This window comes from Lagenorhynchus albirostris, chromosome X (assembly GCF_949774975.1).
Source record: "Lagenorhynchus albirostris chromosome X, mLagAlb1.1, whole genome shotgun sequence".
NCBI lineage: Eukaryota > Metazoa > Chordata > Mammalia > Artiodactyla > Delphinidae > Lagenorhynchus > Lagenorhynchus albirostris.
Genome location: NC_083116.1, coordinates 72392850 through 72415091, shown reverse-complemented (window position 1 = coordinate 72415091; position 22242 = coordinate 72392850). Strand labels below are relative to the sequence as shown.

Sequence of the window (22242 nt, the reverse complement as noted above, 5' to 3'; positions counted from 1 at the left end):
AACTTGTAGATACTTAAGAATTTTTTTCTTACAGCTCTGAGATTGAAGTCACCAACCAAAACGGACAGTTTTGCTTGCATCCTACTTGTTTGATTTCATTTCCTTCCCTTGTTCTTTTTCAGATTCTCTAGGAGGTAATAGCCACACTCTTATGATAGCCTGTGTGAGTCCTGCTGACTCCAATCTAGAGGAAACATTAAATACTCTTCGCTATGCTGACAGAGCAAGAAAAATCAAGAACAAACCTGTTGTTAATATTGATCCCCAGAGAGCTGAACTTAATCATCTGAAGCAACAGGTAGAAGGAACTTGACATTTGATGGGAAAAATTACAAGTGTGTGAGTGGAATGATAGAGCTCCTATTTCTCAGCTTCTCCTCTACCAGAATTTTAGAGATGTTGGTTAAGCATTATGTTAGTTTGGGGAAATCTTAAAGTAACTCCTATTAACAGGTTTTTGGTCATATTTAAGGTTAGGGAGTGGCACTGGAGATTTCACTGATAAAGAAGTGAGCAGTAAGAGATGAGGCAAGAGAGGTAGGCAGGAGTCAGATCCCAAAGGTCCTTATATAACTTGTTAAAGGATTTGGAATTCAACCTGAAAGCTGTAGGGGGCCACTGAAAGATTTAAGTAAGAGGGTAACATGTTGAAATGAGATTACTCTAGCAAGTATATAGAAAGTGGATTAGAGGTGGGCATGACTAGAAGTAAGAAAATAAATTAGGATATTATAATAACTCAGGTGAGAACTATGGCCTGAACTAAAGACAGTAGCGATAGAGATGAAGAAAGGGGGACAAATTAGAAACAAAAAACAAGGAGGTAGCATGTATAGAGCTTACATATGTGGTGACACATGTGACATGGAAGGGTAGGTAGGGAGAATCAAAGTTGATTCCCAGGTTTCTTGCTTGGACAACTGAATAAATGGTAGTAATAATCATTGAGTCGGGGAATATAGGAGGAAAAACAGGGTCAGGTAGGGAAATGGAAATGATGACATTCAGTTTTGGGCATTTTGAATTTGAAGGGCTTGTAGGACATCTAAGTAGAGTTGTTCAAACATGACTGGGTATGTGGGTTTAATGTAGAGAGGTCTGAACTGAAGATACAGATTTGAGAGTCATCAGCATTTAGATGGTATCTGAAGTTATGGAGTGGATGAGATCAAAGAGTGCCCGGCACGTTAAAGGCACTTCCTCAATATTTGCTGAATGAGCAAATGGACAAGAAGAGAGAAGAAGCCTAGCAGAACTCAGGGGTAACAGCAGCATTTAAGGAAGGGGGAAAGGAGTAGAAGACAAGTGAGATGAAGAAGGAGCAAACAGGCAGGAAGAAAATCAGTGGTTCATGGAAGACAAGAGAAGAAAGTTTCAAGGAGGACTACTGAAAGTATAAATTTATAAAGTGTAAAGTAAGATAAGGGTTGAAAAGTGTCCATTGATTTTTTTTTAATCAACAAGGAGTGAGAAGAGGGTCAAGGGAATGATAGGAGCAGATTGCTATGGGATGGACAGTGAATGCTAGATAAGGAAGTGGAGGAAGTTGTTAGGCTCTTCTTTCAAGAAGGCAAGATGAAAGAAGACAATAGCTGGTAGTCAAGGGTCAAGGGATGTAAATCTGTTTGTTTTTAAAATATGGAAGAGACTTGAACATGTGAAAGAACCAGTTGGGAGAGACTAAAACTGAGAATAGGGATGAGTTGATAAGGGGTCATCTCTTAGTTGAGATCCTGAGCACAAATAAAGAGGGCTTTGCTTTAGACAGTAGAAGGGATACTTGCCCCCAAGACTAGAAAAAAAGAGGTTAGGATAGGAAGAATACAGTGACACTAATTTAGAGGAAGAAGAAGGGAAATTGAGCAATTTTCAGCCTGACGATCTTTATCTTCTCAGTGAAGTAGGAGGTAAGGTCATCTTCTAAGAGCAAGCAAGCAGATGATGATAGGGTAGAGGGACTGAGGTAACCACAGAAGGCTTAAAATCACGGAAATTGAAGAAGCAGCTGACTAGGAACATGAATTTGTGGTGGTATCAGTATGACTTTGCAGCAGCTCAGTATCTCTGGCAGAGGAGCTGAGAAGGCAGGTGGTTGGGTTGACCCCTTGCGGGGGGGGTCAGGTTTTCTTTGTGTAGCACTCTTCCCAATGGGAATCTAGTGTTTCCCAACTGTCCAGTGTTCACTCCGTCTCTGGCCTTCCTCCTCAGTGATAATAATTACCATTCATTCAATCTGTTGTCTTCCTTCCCCTTATCCTCCTTTATTTCCTTCCCTCTTAGGGTTCACTATAGAAAATATAAATAATTTACCTGTTCACAGAATCATCTCAATTGTAAAATACCTTACTCAGTCCTGCTCCTCTGTTTTCTTTCATGTGTATTCCTATTGCCAAAAATGCTCTTTTTCCTGGTCATTTATTTGTTCATCCATTCCAACAATAAATATTTATTGAACACTGTTATGTGCCAGGTACTGTGCTGGGATACATTGTTAAGCAAAGCAGACACAGTTTCTGCGTTCATGGAATTTATTGCCTAGTGGGGGAGACAAACATTAAACACACAATCATACCAACATATCATTATAAACTGGGATAGTGTGCTATAGGGCACTGTGAAAGTATGGAACAGGATCTTCTGTTAAATATCTAATCTGAGAAGGCTTCCCTGAAGTAGTTACATATGAGCTGAGATCTGAGGGACTGAGTAGGAATCATCTATGCAGAAAAGAAAGAAGGGGATTCCAGGAAGAAGAAATAGCATGTGTAGCAAAGTATGATGGGAAACAGCATTGACACTGCAGCCAGGCTGCCTGGGTTCAAATCCTGGCTCTATACCTCACTAGCTGTTTACCCAGGGCAAGTTCTCTGTGCCTCAGTTTCCCTATCTGTAAAATGGAAATAATAACAGTACCTGCTTCATAGGGTTTTTGTGAGGGTTAACTGAGTTAATACATGTAAAGCATTTAGAACAGTGCCAGGCATATAGCATGTCTGCAAAGATCTTGAGTTAGGAATACAGTGCATTTGAAAAACTCAGAATGCCAGTGTGGCTAGAGTGGAGAGAGCAAGGAAAGGGTGTTCCAGTCTGAGACTAGAGAAGAAGCAGAGGCCTGATCAACGCCTCATGTACTACGTTAAAAATGATTTTAAGCAAGGTGGCAACATTGATCATTTCCACTTTTAAAAAATGGTATGGCTGCTGTGTGGAAGTGGATTATAGTGGAGCAAAAGTAGACTCATAGAGACCACTTAAGAAGTTACTGCAGTAGTCCAGAGAGAGAAATGGCTTAGAAAGTGATAGAAAGAAGTGACCAGTGGATTAGATAAGGGGGTGAGGGTATGACATCCAGCTTTCTGGCATGTGAAACTGCATATTCACTGACCTAGAGTATACTGAAGAAGGACCAGGTTTGGGATAGCAGAAAACTAGGCAGAAATATTAAGTAGATATTTGAATATAAAGGTTCTAAATTCAGAAAAACTAAGGGGATCTAATAATAGTAATACTCAGCTCCCTGGGCTGATTTGAGGATTAAACAGGATATTATGTCTAAACCATCTTGCGTAGTGTCTGGCTCCAGGGGCTAGACTCAGGCCTCAAAGAAGCTCCCTTCCTTTCAGATTTCCTGTCTCACCTTGACATTCATATATGATTATGGTTCAAAAAAAACCCTTTTATATTCATTATTTAATTTTATCATCATAATAAGCCAGTGAACACAGCAGATATCTTTATTCCCATTTTAAGACACTGGGGTCTAAGAAATGAATATAGGTGGTTCAGGGCAGGCTGATGGAGGAACCAGGTCTCCTGATATCCTGCCCTTGACTTTTCCCACTGTCTCTCCAAGATGGAGCAGTAGTGGCTTATCAAAGAACAGAAAGCTCTTCTCCCTGCAGTGGTATAGTAACTCTGATAAGCCTTACTTGCAGGTTGCAAGGGAGAGATAGCTGGATTGGAGGGAACAACGCCCCCCTACCAGCAGTTCCTTCACTGATGGCCAGCAAATCTCCCCTAAGCTTTCTGCCTGAAGGCTCCTTTTCATAAAATGGAGATAAAATACCAGTTTCTCCCTATCAAACAGCCTTGTTCCCTGTAAATGCTTTAGAAATCTATGTGGACCAAGTGAAATCACATGTGTTGTCATGCTTTGGAAATAATGATGTGACAATAAATGTAAAATACTAGTGATATTGCATTAAAAAAAGGGTTCTAAATTCAGAAAGATCTGTGTTTGAGATAAATTTGGGAGTCACCAGTTTATAGATGGTAATTGAAACCATAGTCAGAGATGAGACTTTAAGGAGAGAATAGAAAGTGAGTGAGCTTTGAGGAACTTTATCATTTAAAGGACAGTTGGATCAAAGATGAACTAAGAGACTTAGAAGATCAGCTTGAAGAATAGAAGGAAAAGCAAGAAAGAGTGGCATCTGGTAACCCAAATGCTACCAAACAGTCAAATAAAATGAAGACTGAAAAATGTCCATGGGATGTAGTGACATGCCGATCATTGGTGACATTATCAAGAGTTATTTCAGCGGAATGTTGTGGGCACGAATCAGGTTAGAATAGGTTAAAGAGCAAGTGAGAGAAGAGCAAAAGGAAATGGAGGCAGTGGGTGTAGACTATTCTGTCAAACTTTGTGAAGGAGAGAAATTGGGCAAAAGAGATAGGAAGTGGGATTGGGAAAGGTGCTTTTGTTTTGTTTTGTTTTAAGATGGGAGAGACTTGAACATGTTTTAATCTTAGTAGGAAGGATTCTGTAAAAAGGGAGAAGTCAAAGATATAGAAGAGAGAACGGATAACAAATAGAATAAGATTTTTTTTAATTAATTAATTTATTTATTTATTTATTTGGCTGCACCGGGTCTTAGTTGCGACACGTGGAATATTTTAGTTGTGGCATTCAGGCTTTTAGTTGTGGCATGTGGGATCTAGTTCCCTGACCAGGAATTGAACCTGGGCCCCTTGCAATGGGAGCATGGAGTCTTAACCACTGGACCACCAGGGAAGTCCCCAGAATAGGATTTATCAGAAGGCAAGAAGACTTGGGATCCAAAGCTCAAGCAGAGCAGCTCCTCTTTTATCATAAGAGGAAATGGAGAGGTTGATTGCACATTCACTCTGGTTTAAGATACGTCTCCACGAAGCCTCCTTTGGACTATTTTGGGATTTCATTAATTTGCTTCTTCTCAGAACCTTAAAGTACTTAACTATACTTGATGACTAGTATCTTCTGTCTTGTGTTATTTCTTACATTTTCAGGCCTTAGTCTTGTCTTCATCAACTAGATTGTAAACTGGATAATAAACCACAAGAGTTTATTCTTGTATCCACCCCCCACATTGCGTAGCCCAGTGCTAAGTTTGATTTTTTTAATTAATTATTTATTTATTTATTTATTTATTTATTTTTGGCTGTGTTGGGTCTTTGTTGCTGCGAGCAGGCTTTCTCTAGTTGTGGTGAGCAGGGGCTACTCTTCATTGTGGCACGCAGGCTTCTCATCACGGTGGCTTCTCTTGTTGCAGAGCATGGGCTCTAGGCGCACAGGTTTCCATAGTTGTGGCACACAGGCTCAGTAGTTGTGGCTTGCAGGCTCTCGAGCACAGGCTCAGTAGTTGTGGCACACGGGCTTAGCTGCTCCGTAGCATGTGGGGTCCTCCCGGACCAGGGCTCGAACCCGTGGCCCCTGCACTTGCAGGCAGATTCTTAACCACTGCGCCCCCAGGGAAGTCCCTAAGTTTGATTTTTTTAAAAAAGTAGGTTCTCTGGAACTTGCCTGGTGGTCCAGTGGGTAAGACTCTGTGCTCCCAATGCAGGGGGCCCGGGTTCAATCCCTGGTCAGGGAACTAGATCCCACGTGCCTGCCACAACTAAGAAGTCGGTGTGCTGCAACTAAACATGCCACAGCGAAGATCCCATGTGCCGCAGCTAAGACCTGGTGCAGCCAAAATAAGTAAATATTTTAAAAAATAATAATAATAAAAATAAATTTTAAAAAAATAGATTCTCAATAAAAACTCATGAAGATGCTTAGGTAAAAGAGACAACTCATCTTCTAAGTACTAGTTATTCATGTAATGCTGATTGTCCTTTTATCATTGAATCATCAACCATGTTGCTTTCTGTAATACCTAAGATATGCTTTAGATTTCATAGGTATCAAGTAAGATTACCCGACTACTAATCATGGTAATTTTGCTGATAAGGGATAAGTAACTTTTTTTTTTTTTTTTTTTTTTTTTTTTTTGCGGTACGCGAGCCTCTCACTGCTGTGGCCTCTCCCGTTGTGGAGCACAGGCTCTGGACACGCAAGCTCAGCGGCCATGGCCCACGGGCCCAGCCGCTCCGCGGCATTTGGGATCCTCCCAACCGGGGCATGAACCCGTGTCCCCTGCATCGGCAGGCGGACTCCCAACCACTGCGCCACCAGGGAAGCCCGATAAGTAACTTTTGATTGGTAACTAGCTGACTATTTTTCTTTGCCTGTTCCAGGTACAACAGCTACAGGTCTTGTTGCTGCAAGCCCATGGAGGTACCCTGCCTGGATCTATAAAGTAAGAGTCATAGATTAATTTTAAATGTATATTCTAACAGAGCCTTTTTCTCCTTATGATTGTTTTCCCCTGATATTCTAAAGTTTCTGGTAGCACTTGGTGTCAAGGTAGGGAACTTAACAAACTTGCTGTCTATTTAGGACTAGCTAGTTAGCTTTGAGACAACCTGGTATAATAGAAAGAGCATAGGTTCTGGCCTCAGAAATTTATTAATTGGAATTCTACTATGAGGAAGAGCTGTCTCTCCCCTCCCACCATTTATTTATTTCATTATGTATTTATAGCCATATAGACTCATGGGTATTTATTTTATTCTATGCATTAACATCCAATACTAGCATTATGTTTTATTGCTTGTTTTATTTGTTGTTTCTGCTTTGTCCACTAGGAGCTCCTTCAGGGTGGCTGTTGTATTCTTTAACACGCTATCAAGTTTTTAAGCATTTCTACCAGATGCTCCACACCCGTCTTCTATTTTCCCTGCCCCAATTCTGGAATCAACCATATGTCCAAGGAGCCCTGGGTTTTCTTTTTAATTGGAAAATGGTGTTTAGAAACCAGATCTGGGTGCTAGGTGTGCTCATTGTTACTGAGAAGTCATTACTTCTAGGCCCTCTCAGTGAGTAGAGCTAGGAAATATCTGTATGTATAGTAACCCACACATATATCTATATTTTTATGTCTACCTAACTGTGTATATATTAAAAACCATGATTTTAGACTGATACCTCTGATTCCAGTCCAACACTACAGGGTTTATTCTAATCCTCCCGCTCTCCTTATTTATAACTTCTTTCTCCAGCAGTGAAAAACCAGCTCTCATTATCTGCATTCTATTTACTTACTTGTTCAGTTCTAGTATACACGTAAAATAATTTTGGAATTGCTAGCCCATACCCCTGTGAGAAACACTTTTAGGAACTAGATTACAGCATATATGTATAATTCTTTTGTCTTTAGGCTTAGAATATCCAGGCAAGATATTGTTTCCCAGAGTTACTGTTTGTATTCCATTGTGGGTTCCCACTACATCTTACTTGGTTAGTTTTAATTGTTTGTTTATATTTTGGGTATATGAAGTGTATGTGAAACATTATCGTGGTCTAAGAGTCAGAGTTTTACAAAAAGATATACTCAGAGCAGAGAAATGCAAATCAAAACCAAAATGAGATATCACCATACACCTGTCAGGATGGCTACTATCAAAAACAAAAAATAACAAAAAGTAACAAATGTTGGAAAGGATATGAGGAGGATGTGGAGAAATTAAATTAGAACCTTTGTGCACTGTTGAAAGGATTCTAAAATGGTGTAACTGCTATGGAAAACGGTATGGAGGTTCCTCAGAAAATTAAAAATAGAACTACCATATGATCCAGCAATCACACTTCTGGGTATATATCCGAAAGAATCGAAAACAGGGTCTCAAAGAGATATTTGCATACCCATGTTCATAACAGCACTATTCATAATAGCTAAGAGGGATTTCCCTGGTGGTTCACTGGTTAAGAATCTGCCTTCCAATGCAGGAGACGTGGGTTCAATCACTGGTTGGGGAACTAAGATCCCACATGCTGTGGGGCAACTAAGCCTGCACATTCTGGGGCCTGCGTGCCACAGCTAGAGAGCCCGTGCGCAGCAGCTGCTGAGTCCCCGCACTCTGGAGCCCACACGCCTCAACCAGAGACAAGCCCGCACACCACAACAAAGAGCCCATGTGCTGCAACGAAAGATCCTGCATGCCACAACTAAGACCTGATGCAGCCAAATAAGTAAATAAAGATTTTTTTTAAAGTAGCTAACAGCTTCCCTTGTGGCACAGTGGTTAAGAATCCGCCTGCCAATGCAGGGCACATGGGTTCATGCCCTGGTCCAGGAAGATCCCACATGCCGTGGAGCAACTAAGCCCGTGCGCCACAACTACTGTGCCTGTGCTCTAGAGCCTGCGAGCCACAACTACTGAGCCCGCATACCGCAACTACTGAAGCCCGTGCGCCTAGAGCCCATGCTCCACAACAAGAGAAGCCACCATAATGAGAAGGCTGCGCACCGCAATGAAGAGTAGCCCCTGCTTGCTGCAACTAAAGAAAGCCTGCATGCAGCAATGAAGACCCAATGGAGCCAAAAATAAATAAATAAAAAATAAATTTATTTTAAAAAAAGAATATAGGAAGGACTTAAACACCTTCCTATATTCCATAAAAACTAACTAACTAAATAAATAAAAAGTAGCTAAGAAGCAGAAGCAATACAGATGTCCATCAGTGTATGAATGTATAAATAAAATGTGGTATATACATACAACAGAATATTATTCAGCCTTAAAAAGGAAGGAAATCCTATAACATGTTACAACATGAATGAAACTTGAGGGCGTTATGTAAGTGAAATAAGCCAGTCACAAAAAGACAAATACTGTATGATTCCACTTATATAAGGAATTTAAAGTACTTGAATTCATAGAAATGGAAACTAGCATGGTGGTTACCAGGGGCTAGGGGAGGGGGAAAAAGGGAGTTGTTATGTAATGGGTATATAATTTGAGTTTTACAAGATGAAAAAGTTCTGGAGATCTATTTCACAGCAATGTAAATATACTTAGTGCTACTCAACTGTACACTTAAAAATGGTTAGGACGGTAAGTTTTATGTTATATGTTTTTTACCACAATTTTTTTAATGTAAATTTATTTATTTATTTATTTATTTATTCCTGCATTGGGTCTTCATGGCTGCATGTGGGCTTTCTCTAGTTGCGGCAAGCGGGGGCTACTCTTCCTTGCGTTGTGTGGGCTTCTCATTGCGGTGGCTTCTCTTGTTGTGGAGCACGGGCTCTAGGTGCGGGGGCTTCAGTAGTTGTGGCATGCGGGCTCAGTACTTGTGGCTCACGGGCTCTAGAGCACAAGCTCAGGAGTTGTGGCGCACCGGCTTAGTTCCTCCACGGCATGTGGGAATATTCCCAGACCAGGGATCAAACCCATGTCCCTTGCATTGGCCGGCGTATTTTTAACCACTGTGCCAACAGGGAAGTCCCCACAGTTTTTAAGAAAAAAAAACCTACAAGAGAACTAGAAGAAAATATAGGCAAAGTTCTGTGTGCACATAGGTGAAGGTAAAGAGCATTAGAAGCAGTGGCACAAAACTAAAATAACAGACTGGGGTGTGTGTGTGGAGAGTTGTTGTATAATGGGTATGGAATTTCAGTTTTACAAGGTGAAAAACTTTTGGAGATCCATTGCACAACAATGTGAATATACTTAACACTGTTGAACTGTACACTTAAAATTTACTGGTTAAGATGGTAAATTTTATGTTGTGCTTTTTACCACAATATTTTTAAAATTTTATTGTATTTATTTTTTTAAACAGCAGGTTCTTATTAGTCATCAATTTTATACACATCAGTGTATATATGTCAATCCCAATCACCCAATACAGCACACCACCATCCCCACCCCACCACGGTTTTCCCCCGTTGGTGTCCATACGTCTGTTCTCCACATCTGTGTCTCTATTTCTGCCTTGCAAACGGGTTCATCTGTACCATTTGTCTAGATTCCACGTATATGCGTTAATATATGATATTTGTTTTTCTCTTTCTGACTTACTTCACTCTGTATGACAGTCTCTAGGTCCATCCACGTCTCTACAAGTTACCCAATGTCATTCCTTTTTATGGCTGAGTAATATTCCATTGTATATATGTGCCACATCTTCTTTATCCATTCATCTGTCGATGGGCATTTAGGTTGCTTCCATGACCTGGCTATTGTAAATAGTGCTGCAGTGAACATTGGGGTGCATGTGTCTTTTTGAATTATGGTTTTCTCTGGGTATATGCCCAGTAGTAAGATTGCTGGATCATATGGTAATTCTATTTTTAGTTTTTTAAGGAACCTCCATTACTGTTCTCCATAGTGGCTGTATCAATTTACATCCCCACCAACAATGCAAGAGAGTTCCCATTTCTCCACCCCCTTTCCAGCATTTGTTGTTTGTAGAGTTCCTGATAATGCCCATTCTAACTGGTGTGAGGTGATACCTTGTTGTAATTTTGATTTGCATTTCTCTGATGATAAGTGATGTTGAGCAGCTTTTCATGTGCCTTTTGGCCATCTGTATGTCTTATTTGGAGAAATGCCTACTTAGGTCTTCTGCCCATGTTTTGATTGAGTTGTTAGTTTTTTTTAATATTGAGCTTCATGAGCTGTTTATATATTTTGGAGATTAATCCTTTGTCCACTGATTCATTCACAGATATTTTCTCCCATTCTGAGGGTTGTCTTTTCCTCTCATTTATAGTTTCCTTTGCTGTGCAAAAGCTTTTAAGTTTCATTAGGCCCTGTTTGTTTGTTTGTTTTTGTTTTCATTACTCTAGGAAATGGGTCAAAAAAGATCTTGCTGTGATTTATGTCAAAGAGTGTTCTTCCTGTGTTTTCGTCTAAGAGTTTTATAGTGTCAGGTCTTACATTTAGGTCTTTAATCCACTTTGAGTTTATTTTTGTGTATGGTGTTAGGGAGTGTTCTAATTTCATTCATTTACATATAGCTGTTCAGTTTTCCCAGCACTACTTATTGAAGAGACTGTCTTTTCTCCATTGTATATCCTTGCCTCCTTTGTCATAGATTAGTTGACAATAGGTGGGAGGGTTTATCTCTGGGCTTTCTATCCTGTTCCACTGATCTGTATTTCTGTTTTTGTGCCAGTACCATATTGTCTTGATTACTGTAAATTTGTAGTATAGCCTGAAGTCGGGGAGTCTGATTCCTCCAGCTCCAGTTTTTTTCCCTCAAGACTTCTTTGGCTATTCGGGGTCTTTTGTGTTTCCATATAAATTGTGAAATTTTTTGTTCTAGTTCTGTGAGAAATGCCAGTGGTAGTTTGATAGGGATTGCAATGAATCTGTAAATTGCTTTGGGTAGTATACTTATTTTCACAATATTGATTCTTCCAATCCAAGAACATGGTATATCTCTCCATCTGTTTGTGTTGTCTTTAATTTCTTTCATCAGTCTCTTATAGTTTTCTGAATACAGGTCTTTTACCTCCTTAGGTAGGTTGATTCCTAGGTATTTTATTCTTTTTGTTGCAATGGTTGGTGAATGGGATTGTTTCCTTAATTTCTCTTTCTGATCTTTCGTTGTTAGTGTATAGGAATGCAAGGGACTTCTGTGCATTAATTTTATATCGTGCAACTTTACCAAATTCATTGATTAGCTCTAGTAGTTTTCTGGTGGCATCTTTAGGATACTCTATGTATAGTATCTTGTCACCTGCAAACAGTGACAGTTTTACTTCTTCTTTTCCAATTTGTATTCCTTTTTTTTCTTTTTCTTCTCTGATTGCCATGGCTAGGACTTCTGAAACTATGTTGAATAATAGTGGCAAGAGTGGACATCCTTGTCTTTTTCCTGATCTTAGAGGAAATGCTTTCAGTTTTTCAGCATTGAGAATGTTTGCTGTGGGTTTGTCGTATATTATGTTGTCCTTTATTATGGCCTTTATTATGTTGAGGTAAGTTCCCTCTAGGCCCACTCTCTGGAGAGTTTTTATGATAAATAGGTGTTGAATTTTGTCAAAGCTTTCTCTGCATCTATTGAGATGATCAAATGGTTTTTATTCTTCAATTTGTTAATATGGTGTATCACATTGATTGATTAGGCATATTGAAGAATCCTTGCATCCTGGGATAAATCCCCCTTGGTCATGGTGTATGATCCTTTTAATTTGTTGTTGGATTCTGTCTGCCAGTATTTTGTTGAGGATTTTTGCATCTATGTTCATCAGTGATATTGGTCTGTAATTTTCTTTCTTTGTGACATCTTTGTCTGGCTTTGGTATCAGGCTGTTGGTGGCCTCATAGAATGAGTTTCGGAGTCTTCCTTCCTCTGCAGTTTTTTCGAAGAGTTCGGGAGGGATAGGTGTTAGCTCTTCTCTAAATGTTTGATAGAATTCACCTGTGAAGCCATCTGGTCCTGGACTTTTGTTTGTTGGAAGATTTTTAATCACAGTTTCAATTTCATTACTTGTGATTGGTCTGTTCATACTTTCTATTTCTTCCTGGTTCAGTCTCAGAAGGTTATACCTTTCTAAGAATTTGGCCATTTCTTCCAGGTTGTCCATTTTATTGGCATAGAGTTGCTTGTAGTAGTCTCTTAGGATGCTTTGTATTTCTGTGGTGTCTGTTGTAACTTCTCCTTTTTCATTTCTAATTTTATTGATTTGAGTCCTCTCCCTCTTTTTCTTGATGAGTCTGGCTAAAGGTTTATCAATTTTGTTTATCTTCTCAAAGAATCAGCTTTTAGTTTTATTGATCTTTGCTATTGTTTTCTTTGTTTCTATTTCATTTATTTCTGCTCTGAGCTTTATGATTTCTTTCCTTCTACTAACTTTGGGTTTTGTTTTCTATTTCTCTAGTTCCTTTAGGTGTAACGTTAGATTGATTATTTGAGATTTTTCTTGTTTCTTCAGGTAGGATTGTATTGCTATAAACTTCCCTCTTAAAACAGCTTTTGCTGCATCCCATAGGTTTTGGATTGTCGTGTTTTCATCGTCATTTGTCTCTAGGTATTTTTTGATTTCCTCTTTTATTTCTTCAGTGATCTCTTGGTTATGTAGTAATGTATTGTTTAGCCTCCATGTGTTTGTGTTTTTTACCTTTTTTCTCTGTAATTTATTTCTAATATGATTTCAGTTTTCTTAAATTTACCAAGGCTTGATTTGTGACCCAAGATGTGCTTTATCCTGGAAAATGTTCCATGTGCAATTGAGAAGAAAGTGTAGTCTGCTGTTTTCGGATGGAATGTCCTGAAAATATCAATTAAATCTATCTGGTTTATTGTGTCATTTAAAGCTTGTGTTTCCTTATTTATTTTCATTTTGGTTGATTTGTCAATTGGTGAAAGTGGGGTGTTAAAGTCCCCTACTATTATTGTGTTACTGTCGATTTCCCCTTTTATGGCTGTTAGCATTTGCCTTATGTATTGAGGTGCTCCTATGTTGCGTGCATAAATATTTACACTTGTTATATCTTCTTGGATTGATCCCTTGAACATTATGTAGCGTCCTTCTTTGTCTCTTGTAATAATCTTTATTTTAAAGTCTATTTTGTCTGATATGAGAATTGCTACTCCAGCTTTCTTTTGGTTTCCATTTTCATCGAATATCTTTTTCCATCCCCTCACTTTCAGTCTGTATGTGTCCCTAGGTCTGAAGGTGGTCTCTTGTAGACAGCATATATACGGGTCTTTTTTTTGCATCCATTCCACCAGTCTATGTCTTTTGGTGGGAGCATTTAATCCATTTATATTTAAGGTAATTATTGATATGTATGTTCCTATTACCATCTTCTTAATTGTTTTGTGTCTGTTATTGTAGGTCTTTTCCTTCTCTTGTGGTTCGTGCCTAGAGATGTTCCTTTAGGATTTGCTGTAAAGCTGGTTTGGTGATGCTGAATTCTCTTAGCTTTTGCTTGTCTGTAAAGGTTTTAATTTCTCTGTCGAATCTGAATGAAATCCTTGCTGGGTACAGTAATCTTGGTTGTAGGTTTTTCCCTTTCATCACTTTAAATATGTCCTGCCACTCCCTTCTGGCTTGCAGAGTTTCTGCTGAAGGATCAGCTGGTAACCTTATGGGGATTCCCTTGTATGTTATTTGTTTCTTTTCCCTTGCTGCTTTTAATGTTTTTTCTTTTTATTTAATATTTGATAGTTTGATTAATATGTGCCTTGGCATGTTTCTCATTGGATTTTTCCTCTGTGGGACTCTCTACGCTTCCTGGACTTGATTGACTATTTCCTTTCCCATATTAGGGAAGTTTTCAACTATAATCTCTTCAAATATTTTCTCAATCCCTTTCTTTTTCTCTTCTTCTTCTGGGACCTCTATAATTTGAATGTTGGTATGTTTAATGTTGTCCCAGCAGTCTCTAAGACTGTCCTCAATTCTTTTCATCCTTTTTTTTTATTCTGCTCTGTGGTAGTTATTTCCACTATTTTATCTTCCAGGTCACTTATCTGTTCTTCTACCTCAGTTATTCTGCTATTGATTCCTTCTAGAAATTTTTTTAAAATATAAATTTATTTATTTTTGGCTGCCTGGGTCTTCGTTGCTGCACACGGGCTTTCTGTAGTTGTGGCGAGCAGGGGTTACTCTTTGTTGCGGTGCGCAGGCTTCTCATTGCAGTGTCTTCTCTTGTTGCGGAACACAGGCTCTAGGTGCACGGGCTTCAGTAGTTGTGGCACGCAGGCTCAGTAGTTGTGGCTCATGGGCTCTAGAGCTCATGCTCAGCAGTTGTGGCGCACGGGCTTAATTGCTCCGCAGCATGTGGGATCTTCCCAGACCAGGGCTCAAACCTGTGTCCCCTGCCTTGGCAGGCGGATTCTTAACCACTGCACCATCAGGGAAGCCCCTAGAGAATTTTTAATTTCATTTTTTGTGTTGTTCGTCATCGTTTGTTTGCTCTTTAGTTCTTCTACGTCCTCGTTAAACGTTTCTTGTATTTTCTCCATTGTGTTTCCATGATTTTGGATCATCTTTACTATCCTTACTCTGAATTCTTTTTCAGGTAGACTGTCTTTTTCCTCTTCATTTGTTTGGTCTGGTGGGTTTTTACCTTGCTCCTTCATCTGCTGCTTGTTTCTCTGTCTTCTCATTTTGCTTAACTTACTGTGTTTGGGGTCTTTTTGCAGGCTGCCAGTTTGTAGTTCTCGTTGTTTTTGGTGTCTGCCCCCAGTGGTTAAGGTTTGTTCAGTGGGTTGTGTAGGTTTCCTGGTGGAAGGAACTGGTGCCTGTGTTCTGGTGGATGAGGTTGGATCTTGTCTTTCTGATGGGCAGGATTGCATCTTGTGGTGTGTTTTGGAGTGTCTGTGAATTTAGTATGATTTTAGGCAACCTCTCTGCTAATGGGTGGGGTTGTGTTCCTGTCTTGCTAGTTGTTTGGCATGGGGTATCCAGCACTGGAGCTTGCTGGTTGTTGACTGGAGCTGGGTCTTAGCATTGGGACAGAGATCTCTTGGAGAGCTCGTGCCAATTGATATTACGAGGTCTCTGGTGGTCCAGTGTCCTGAACTCAGCTCTCCCACCTCAGAGGCTCAGGCCTGACACCCAGCCGGAGCACCCAGACCCTGTTAGCCACACGGCTGGAGTGCCTTTAGAATTGGGGAAGCTGGCCTGCAGTGGCTCTCCTTCTGCACTGCACATTAGAATCAGCTGCTCCTTCCTTGTTTTGCCCCAAAGGCAGTGTTCCACAGGGAAAAACAGTGGCCTTGAAAATAGTCACAGCTCTGAGATGACCTTTTTTTTCCCCTTTGTGCTTAGTTGGGATTCACTTGCTCACAGGGGCCATGTGCAGAGGCCTCTCACCTGGCTCTTCTGACTGGAGTTCCTAGTGCGGAATGGCTGCCACCAACACCTCATCTCAGGCAGGCCAAAAAATTACTCTTTATGTAGTAAAAAGTTTATCCATCCTTTTTTTATTGCCTCCAGATTTTTTAGCCTCTAGATTTATTGAGATATAATTTACATACCATTAAATTAACTAATTTTAAGTGTACAATTCAATGGTTTTTAGTAAACTTACAGAGTTGTACAACTATCACCACAATCCAATTTTGGAACATTTCCATCACCCCAGAAAGATCCCTTGTGCCCATTTGCACTCACTTCTGTTCCCACTCCCAGCCCCAGGCAATCACTAATCTGCTGTCTTTTTCTACACAATTTGCCTATTGTGGACATTACATGTATGTGGAATCTTACAGTATGTGGACTTTTTGTCTGGCTTCTTTCATCTATAATGTTTCTGAGATGATCAGTACTTCATTCCTTTTCATTGCTAAATAGTATTCCGTTGTCTGGATATACCACATTTTGTCTATCCATTTACCAGTTCATGGACTTTTGGGTTGTTTCAACTTTGTGAATATTATGAATTATGCTTCCATGAATATTCACCTGCAAGTTTTTGTATGGACATATGTTTTTTATTGGGTAGATACCTAGAAGTGGAATTTCTGGGTCATATGTTTAACTTTTAAAGAAACTGCCAAACTTTTCCGAAGTCGCTACACTGTTTACATTCTCCTCATGTTTCTGGATTTTGCTTCATAGTTAAGAAGCTTTCTCTATGCCAAGATTAAAGAGGAAATCACCCATGTTTTCTTCTAGTACTTGTGTTGGTTTTATTATTTACATTTCATTTTTCCATTTGGAGTTTATACTTGTGTTTGGTGTGGACCTATTTTCTTTTAATATCCTTATTTTCAATAACTCAATCATTTTTTCTGATTATAAAAGTGATACCTTGCTTCTTATAGAACATTTAGAAAAGTATAAAGAATAAATCTTAAAATTTGTCATAGTTTTATCACCCAGAAATGACTGCCCTTCTCTTTGTAACTCTCCCTCTTTGGGTCATTTAATCTTGGTTTCCTGATAATATTTTTAAAATGTTGGATAAAGGAACTGAGGAAAGCTTGGATCTTTTAAAGGGTCTCCTAAAGACCTGTTCTAGTATAGCCAGTTTAGAAGCAATTGACCCATCTTTTCTTTCAATTTAGCACAGACCTGTTTCATGTAAGACAAGACTAATGAAAACCATTCCAGACTTCCAACTACCTAGAATATCCTATAGGATATAGTTTTAGCTACAAAAGTAACAGATTCTAAGAAACAGTTGATGAATGAAACAATGTAACTCAATTGTTCAATGTTTTACAGAGAAATAAAATGCTACTTTTCTCAAAAATGTATATTTATATCTTTAGAGACATTTCTTAAGGCTTTTTACAAAATGTACAGTTTATATACATGATTTTTTTTTGCTTTTTTCCTTAGGTTATATTCTTTTCTTTGTGAATGTGTGTCATTGAAGCTTTTGTATAGATTTTCTGCACGTGTTTGTCAATTTTCACATGCTCAACTGAGGAATCCTACTAGCATTGGCAATTAAATAGCATCTGAAAGAGGAAACATTGGTTTACATTGTATTTTCCCCGGTTTAGAGAAACCTTGGAAATTTTTAGAGGAAAAAAACTTGAGTTAAAAGTATCATTACTTTGGAGCTTGTCAACTTGCATGAATGATGCATGGAAGTTTTCAGTTTAATAACAATAAAGAAATCAGAGCAATCTAAACTAACACTAAATTTACTCATAGTTTATTTTTATAATCCACAATTGAACATTCCTTCATAAGAGTTCTAGTAAATTCTCAAGAGTGTAATGAAACCCTATGGTGTGGCCTTGCTCTTAACTTTTGATAAAGAACATGCTAAGATCTTCTATAAGACTTCATGGAAATCTTAAACTGGGTGAGAGGGCATCTGTTCCTGAAATCCTTTTCTGTCCTTTCTTGAGATTGAGAACAGCTGTTCCCTGTCCTTTTTTTCTCTTTATTATATCCTTGACAACTATTCATTTTCCCCTTCCGTTTCCTTCAGATCAAATCTTCATATTTCTTCTGATCTTTTTTTGCCAGTCCTATTTTCTAGTCTTTTGAGCAATTAATCCCAGTGGATTACAAAAAAAGCAAATCAAAACTGCTTCTTATTGATCTGTTTCAGTAGTCTGGAAGTGATAGCAAGTAATCTGCATAAATGCCAAACATTGTTTGAAGCTATTTCTGTCCCTTCCACTCCTATTTGAAATGAATACTATTGTTGCCACCACCCACTATAAGCCATTAAAAATTGATAGACAAATGAACAGGAGGCTGTGGGTCATCAGTTTGAAGGGAGGCAAGCATTTAGAAGGGAGCACTTGCTTATGGAGAGTTGTGAAATGTGTTCTTAGTGGCCACAGGTCATCATTTCAACTTTTTCACTCCTTAAATGCTATTTCCCTAACTTTACAGCAAATAGGTAATTGACTTATGTTGATTAGCTTAAATTTTGACCCTTAGCAGTGTCACTTCTACCTCCTCCATACCTCTTCCTTCTCTAGTTCCCTAATCTTTAATGAGGGATTGAGAATGAGAAGCGGGAGAGAACATGTATCTTAGCTATTAGTTAGCCTTTACTTCTTACCTACATAGCATACATAGAAAGATCTTAAACCAAGATCCTAAACCTAGAGGTTAGTCATTCTTGTTGCAACCATTTCTTGCTCTGAATTATTACCTTCCTCCAAACCATTAATTTAAAGTAGTTCAGGCATACATTTTTATTTATCCAATATACTACCTGGCTGGAAGTATACATTGGAATGAACGCTTTTTCTAGACTTCTGGGGGGTAATTTTAAACCAATTCCACCCTAAGGCCTATGGGATATATATTTTTATCCACCTTTGATATAACTGTTATCAATCGGGAACTTTTCTTTTCTTTTTTTTTTTTTGGTTGCATTGGGTCTTCACTGCTGTGCATGGGCTTTTCTCTAGTTGTGGCAAGCGAGGGCTACTGTTCATTGCAGTGCATGGGCCTCTCATTGCGGTGGCTTCTCTTGTTGTGGAGCACAGGCTCTAGGCATGCAGGCTTCAGTAGTTGCAGCACACAGGCTCAGTAGTTGCGTCACACAGGCCCTAAAGTACGCGAGCTTCAGTAGTTGCAGTGCGTGGGCTCAGTAGCTGTGGCACGTGGGCTCTAGGGCATGCAGGCTTCATTAGTTGTGGCACGCGGGCTCAGTAGTTGTGGCTCGCAGGCTCTAGAGTGCAGACTCAGTAGTTGTGGCACATTGGCTTAGTTGCTCCGCGGCATGTGGGATCTTCCCGGACCAGGGAGCGAACCTGCGTCCCCTGCATTGGCAGGCATATTCTTAACCACTGTGCTACCAGGGAAGTCCACAAGTACTTTTCTAATATGTTACTTTCTTTGTCTTAGTGTGGAACCATCAGAGAATCTACAATCCCTAATGGAGAAGAATCAGTCACTGGTAGAGGAGAATGAAAAATTAAGTCGTGGTCTAAGTGAGGCTGCTGGTCAGACAGCCCAGATGTTGGAGAGGATCATTTTGGTGAGGCTTCAAGACTAAACTACTACCAGTCTGGACATTTACTAACTTTAGTTTCTGAAATACTTAACATGTTTCTCATTATGAGAGACAAGTTACATGGAAAGAAATGAATTAATATTACCATATCCTCCCTGAAGCCCCCTCCAGGGAAAATCCAAGAACGTTTAATCAAACATACAGAAAAATTGAAAGACTTATACCGTGAACACATATATATCTACCACAAAGAATCTACATGAAGCCCATTTTAAAATGGATTTGTTCTAAAATATCAGAGAGGAAAGAACCAGGTCCTTCTGTCACCTTAAGTTCTGCCTAATCATCCATAATACCAAGTAATTCTCCTCACTAAGATTTTAGTTCCTTTCTATCTCCCTTCCCGTAATGTCACATTTCATATCCCATCCTAACAGCTGCCATGGAGAGAGAAAACATCTGGAAAATTAATTTTAACTCCTTTTACATATGGTTAATTTTCAAATAGTGGATCACTATGTAACTGACTACACCAGTTCTGTGTCCTACTACATGTGTGATAGTACCCTCCTGGATCAGTGTGTGCGGGCTCTGTCACTAACATTGTTCTACTAGTCTAAATACAACTCAATATTTGATAGCACAGCGATTGCCAGAAGTAAAAATGAGTTTCCACCAAAATGTAATTGACCATCTGTAATTTATACACCTTCACGAATCAGTGTACTCCAGTCAAGGAAGAGTAACCTGCTTAAAGATTTCTTTAAAGGGGGCCAAATCCTAGGTCCATTGTAATGTCCATTACTAGCAGAAGGGTGAAAATGGGATCTAGGGGATTTTTTTATATACAGTTTTCTATCTCCAGTGCTACATTTTATGTCTTTGAAGTAACTCTAGAAGCTGTGCTTCACATGTGAGTGTGGCTCACATAACAGACAGTACTTGTTATTCTAGCCGTGTACCCATCTGACCTTTATAAGGTTGTTACAATGGCTGCCCAATAGGTTTATTGTTTGATGTCTTGTCAGAACTTCATAACGAGCACAACAGTTTTGTCCTATATAAACTGTCCTTCCCAAATCTGTTGCAGCATCTAGCATGTTACAGATACTGTGACTGAAATAAAATGGAAAATATCAGTAACCCTTCCCAAAATGTAGCTGCCTCTCTGCCATTTCTTCTTCTCTGCCATCATTCTTATGCCTCATCTTTTTCTTGCTTTCTTTTGCTAAAACTAGTCTACCATATAACATAGTGTAACTTGAAAAAACCCTCAGCTCATATTCAATGTGAGGCCCTTTTATGTTTTAAATGTCCTTATGGTGGGGCTAGGGAACAGTGTAGTGTAGGAGGCAGTTTTAAAGCAAGTGGGTTTTTTGCAAACAGCAGGGCGTAGCATGCCAGGAAGTATTGCTTTTTCCCCCAGTTGCAAAGTTCTCTATGGAATTAAGGCTTCACGCTCCACCCTATAGTCTGAGCTTCATGGCAAGCATAAGACCCAGCTGCTTGGATGCTATTTTTAGTAGCTCATGTTGACTGAAGGGCTAATTTCCATGACTGTTAAAAAACACATTTCTTGCTAAATAACCAAAGTCCACTAAATCCTCTATTACAGCAAAGGAGTTAGCCTCTCTACCTAGGTCTTAATCCATAGGACCAGAAGAGAGGGCCTAATTAGGTGAGGCTGTCAGGCAGTGCCACTGATGATCTCCTGGGTCTTTGTTGCAGACAGAACAAGCGAATGAAAAAATGAACGCCAAGCTAGAAGAGCTCAGGAAGCATGCAGCGTAAGTTTCCTACCAGATGTTTGTGACCTATACCACCTTAGTACATAATCACGGACCCACTGGCCTTTGCAGTATGATTAACCCTTGGGTTCCTTTGCTTGAATTTTCAGCTGCAAAGTGGATCTTCAAAAGCTAGTGGAGACTTTGGAAGACCAAGAATTAAAAGAAAATGTAGAGATGATTCGTAACCTGCAGCAAGTGATTACCCAGCTATCGGTAAGCCAAGTAGGGACAGTGTAAACAGGCATATTGCTTTCGTTTGTTTCTCTTGATGCATATAAACATGTCTAACTCTGCACCTTTTGCTGAAACAACTAGATTGTGAGCTGTTTGAGGACAAAGATCATGGATCATTGGATATGACCTGAATATTGAATTAGTTAAATCAAAACCACTCATAGATTACACGTGCAGTGGCACATTAATATTTCAGTATTCTAATCAAACACTGGAAGCAGCAACACTGGTGCAAAATTGCCTGGGTAGCATGAGCAGCAGTCATTGATTTGCTGTCTTTTCGGTGTAGGCTAACTTAGTAAGAGGCCTTATACCATACCCCAATTTTAAATAAGCTGGGTTCTGACAGATAGCATAGAGCCTCCAGGGAATACCGTAGCTCTCTTTTATAACCAGTAATAAATTAGTTTGAACGATCATTCCACTATAAGTTCACATTTTTATTTATAGAACTAGTATAGTAGTTGTGGGTGGGTTTTGTTGGGAGGGTGGTTGTTTGTTGTTTTTCCCAGAAGAAACATTCTTACAGTCCTACCATCCTAAAAGCCTCTTTTTATTTTTGGTGTTCCTTCTCTATCCTAGTACTTAAGCATAGATATTTTTTTGAAAAATTGAAATCATATTATGTTATGGGGTCATGGTTGGTAAAGGGGTTATGGTTTGTTTTGTTCCATCTATACCCTCTTGTTTATTATTCTGAAGCAGTAACGTGTATGTAAGTGCCTGGTAG

General features: G+C 39.3%; 1 protein-coding gene across 1 annotated transcript in view; it reads left to right on the top strand.

Moving 5' to 3' along the window:
- The window catches only part of KIF4A (kinesin family member 4A), a 126286-nt gene that overhangs the window by 50900 nt on the left and 53144 nt on the right, over positions 1 to 22242 (top strand). Inside the window, exons 8-12 of the mRNA XM_060138622.1 lie at positions 123 to 298; positions 6499 to 6560; positions 19380 to 19512; positions 21217 to 21275; positions 21386 to 21491. Coding sequence (XP_059994605.1) covers positions 123 to 298; positions 6499 to 6560; positions 19380 to 19512; positions 21217 to 21275; positions 21386 to 21491 — 536 coding nt within the window. The remainder of the gene's footprint in view (positions 1 to 122; positions 299 to 6498; positions 6561 to 19379; positions 19513 to 21216; positions 21276 to 21385; positions 21492 to 22242) is intronic.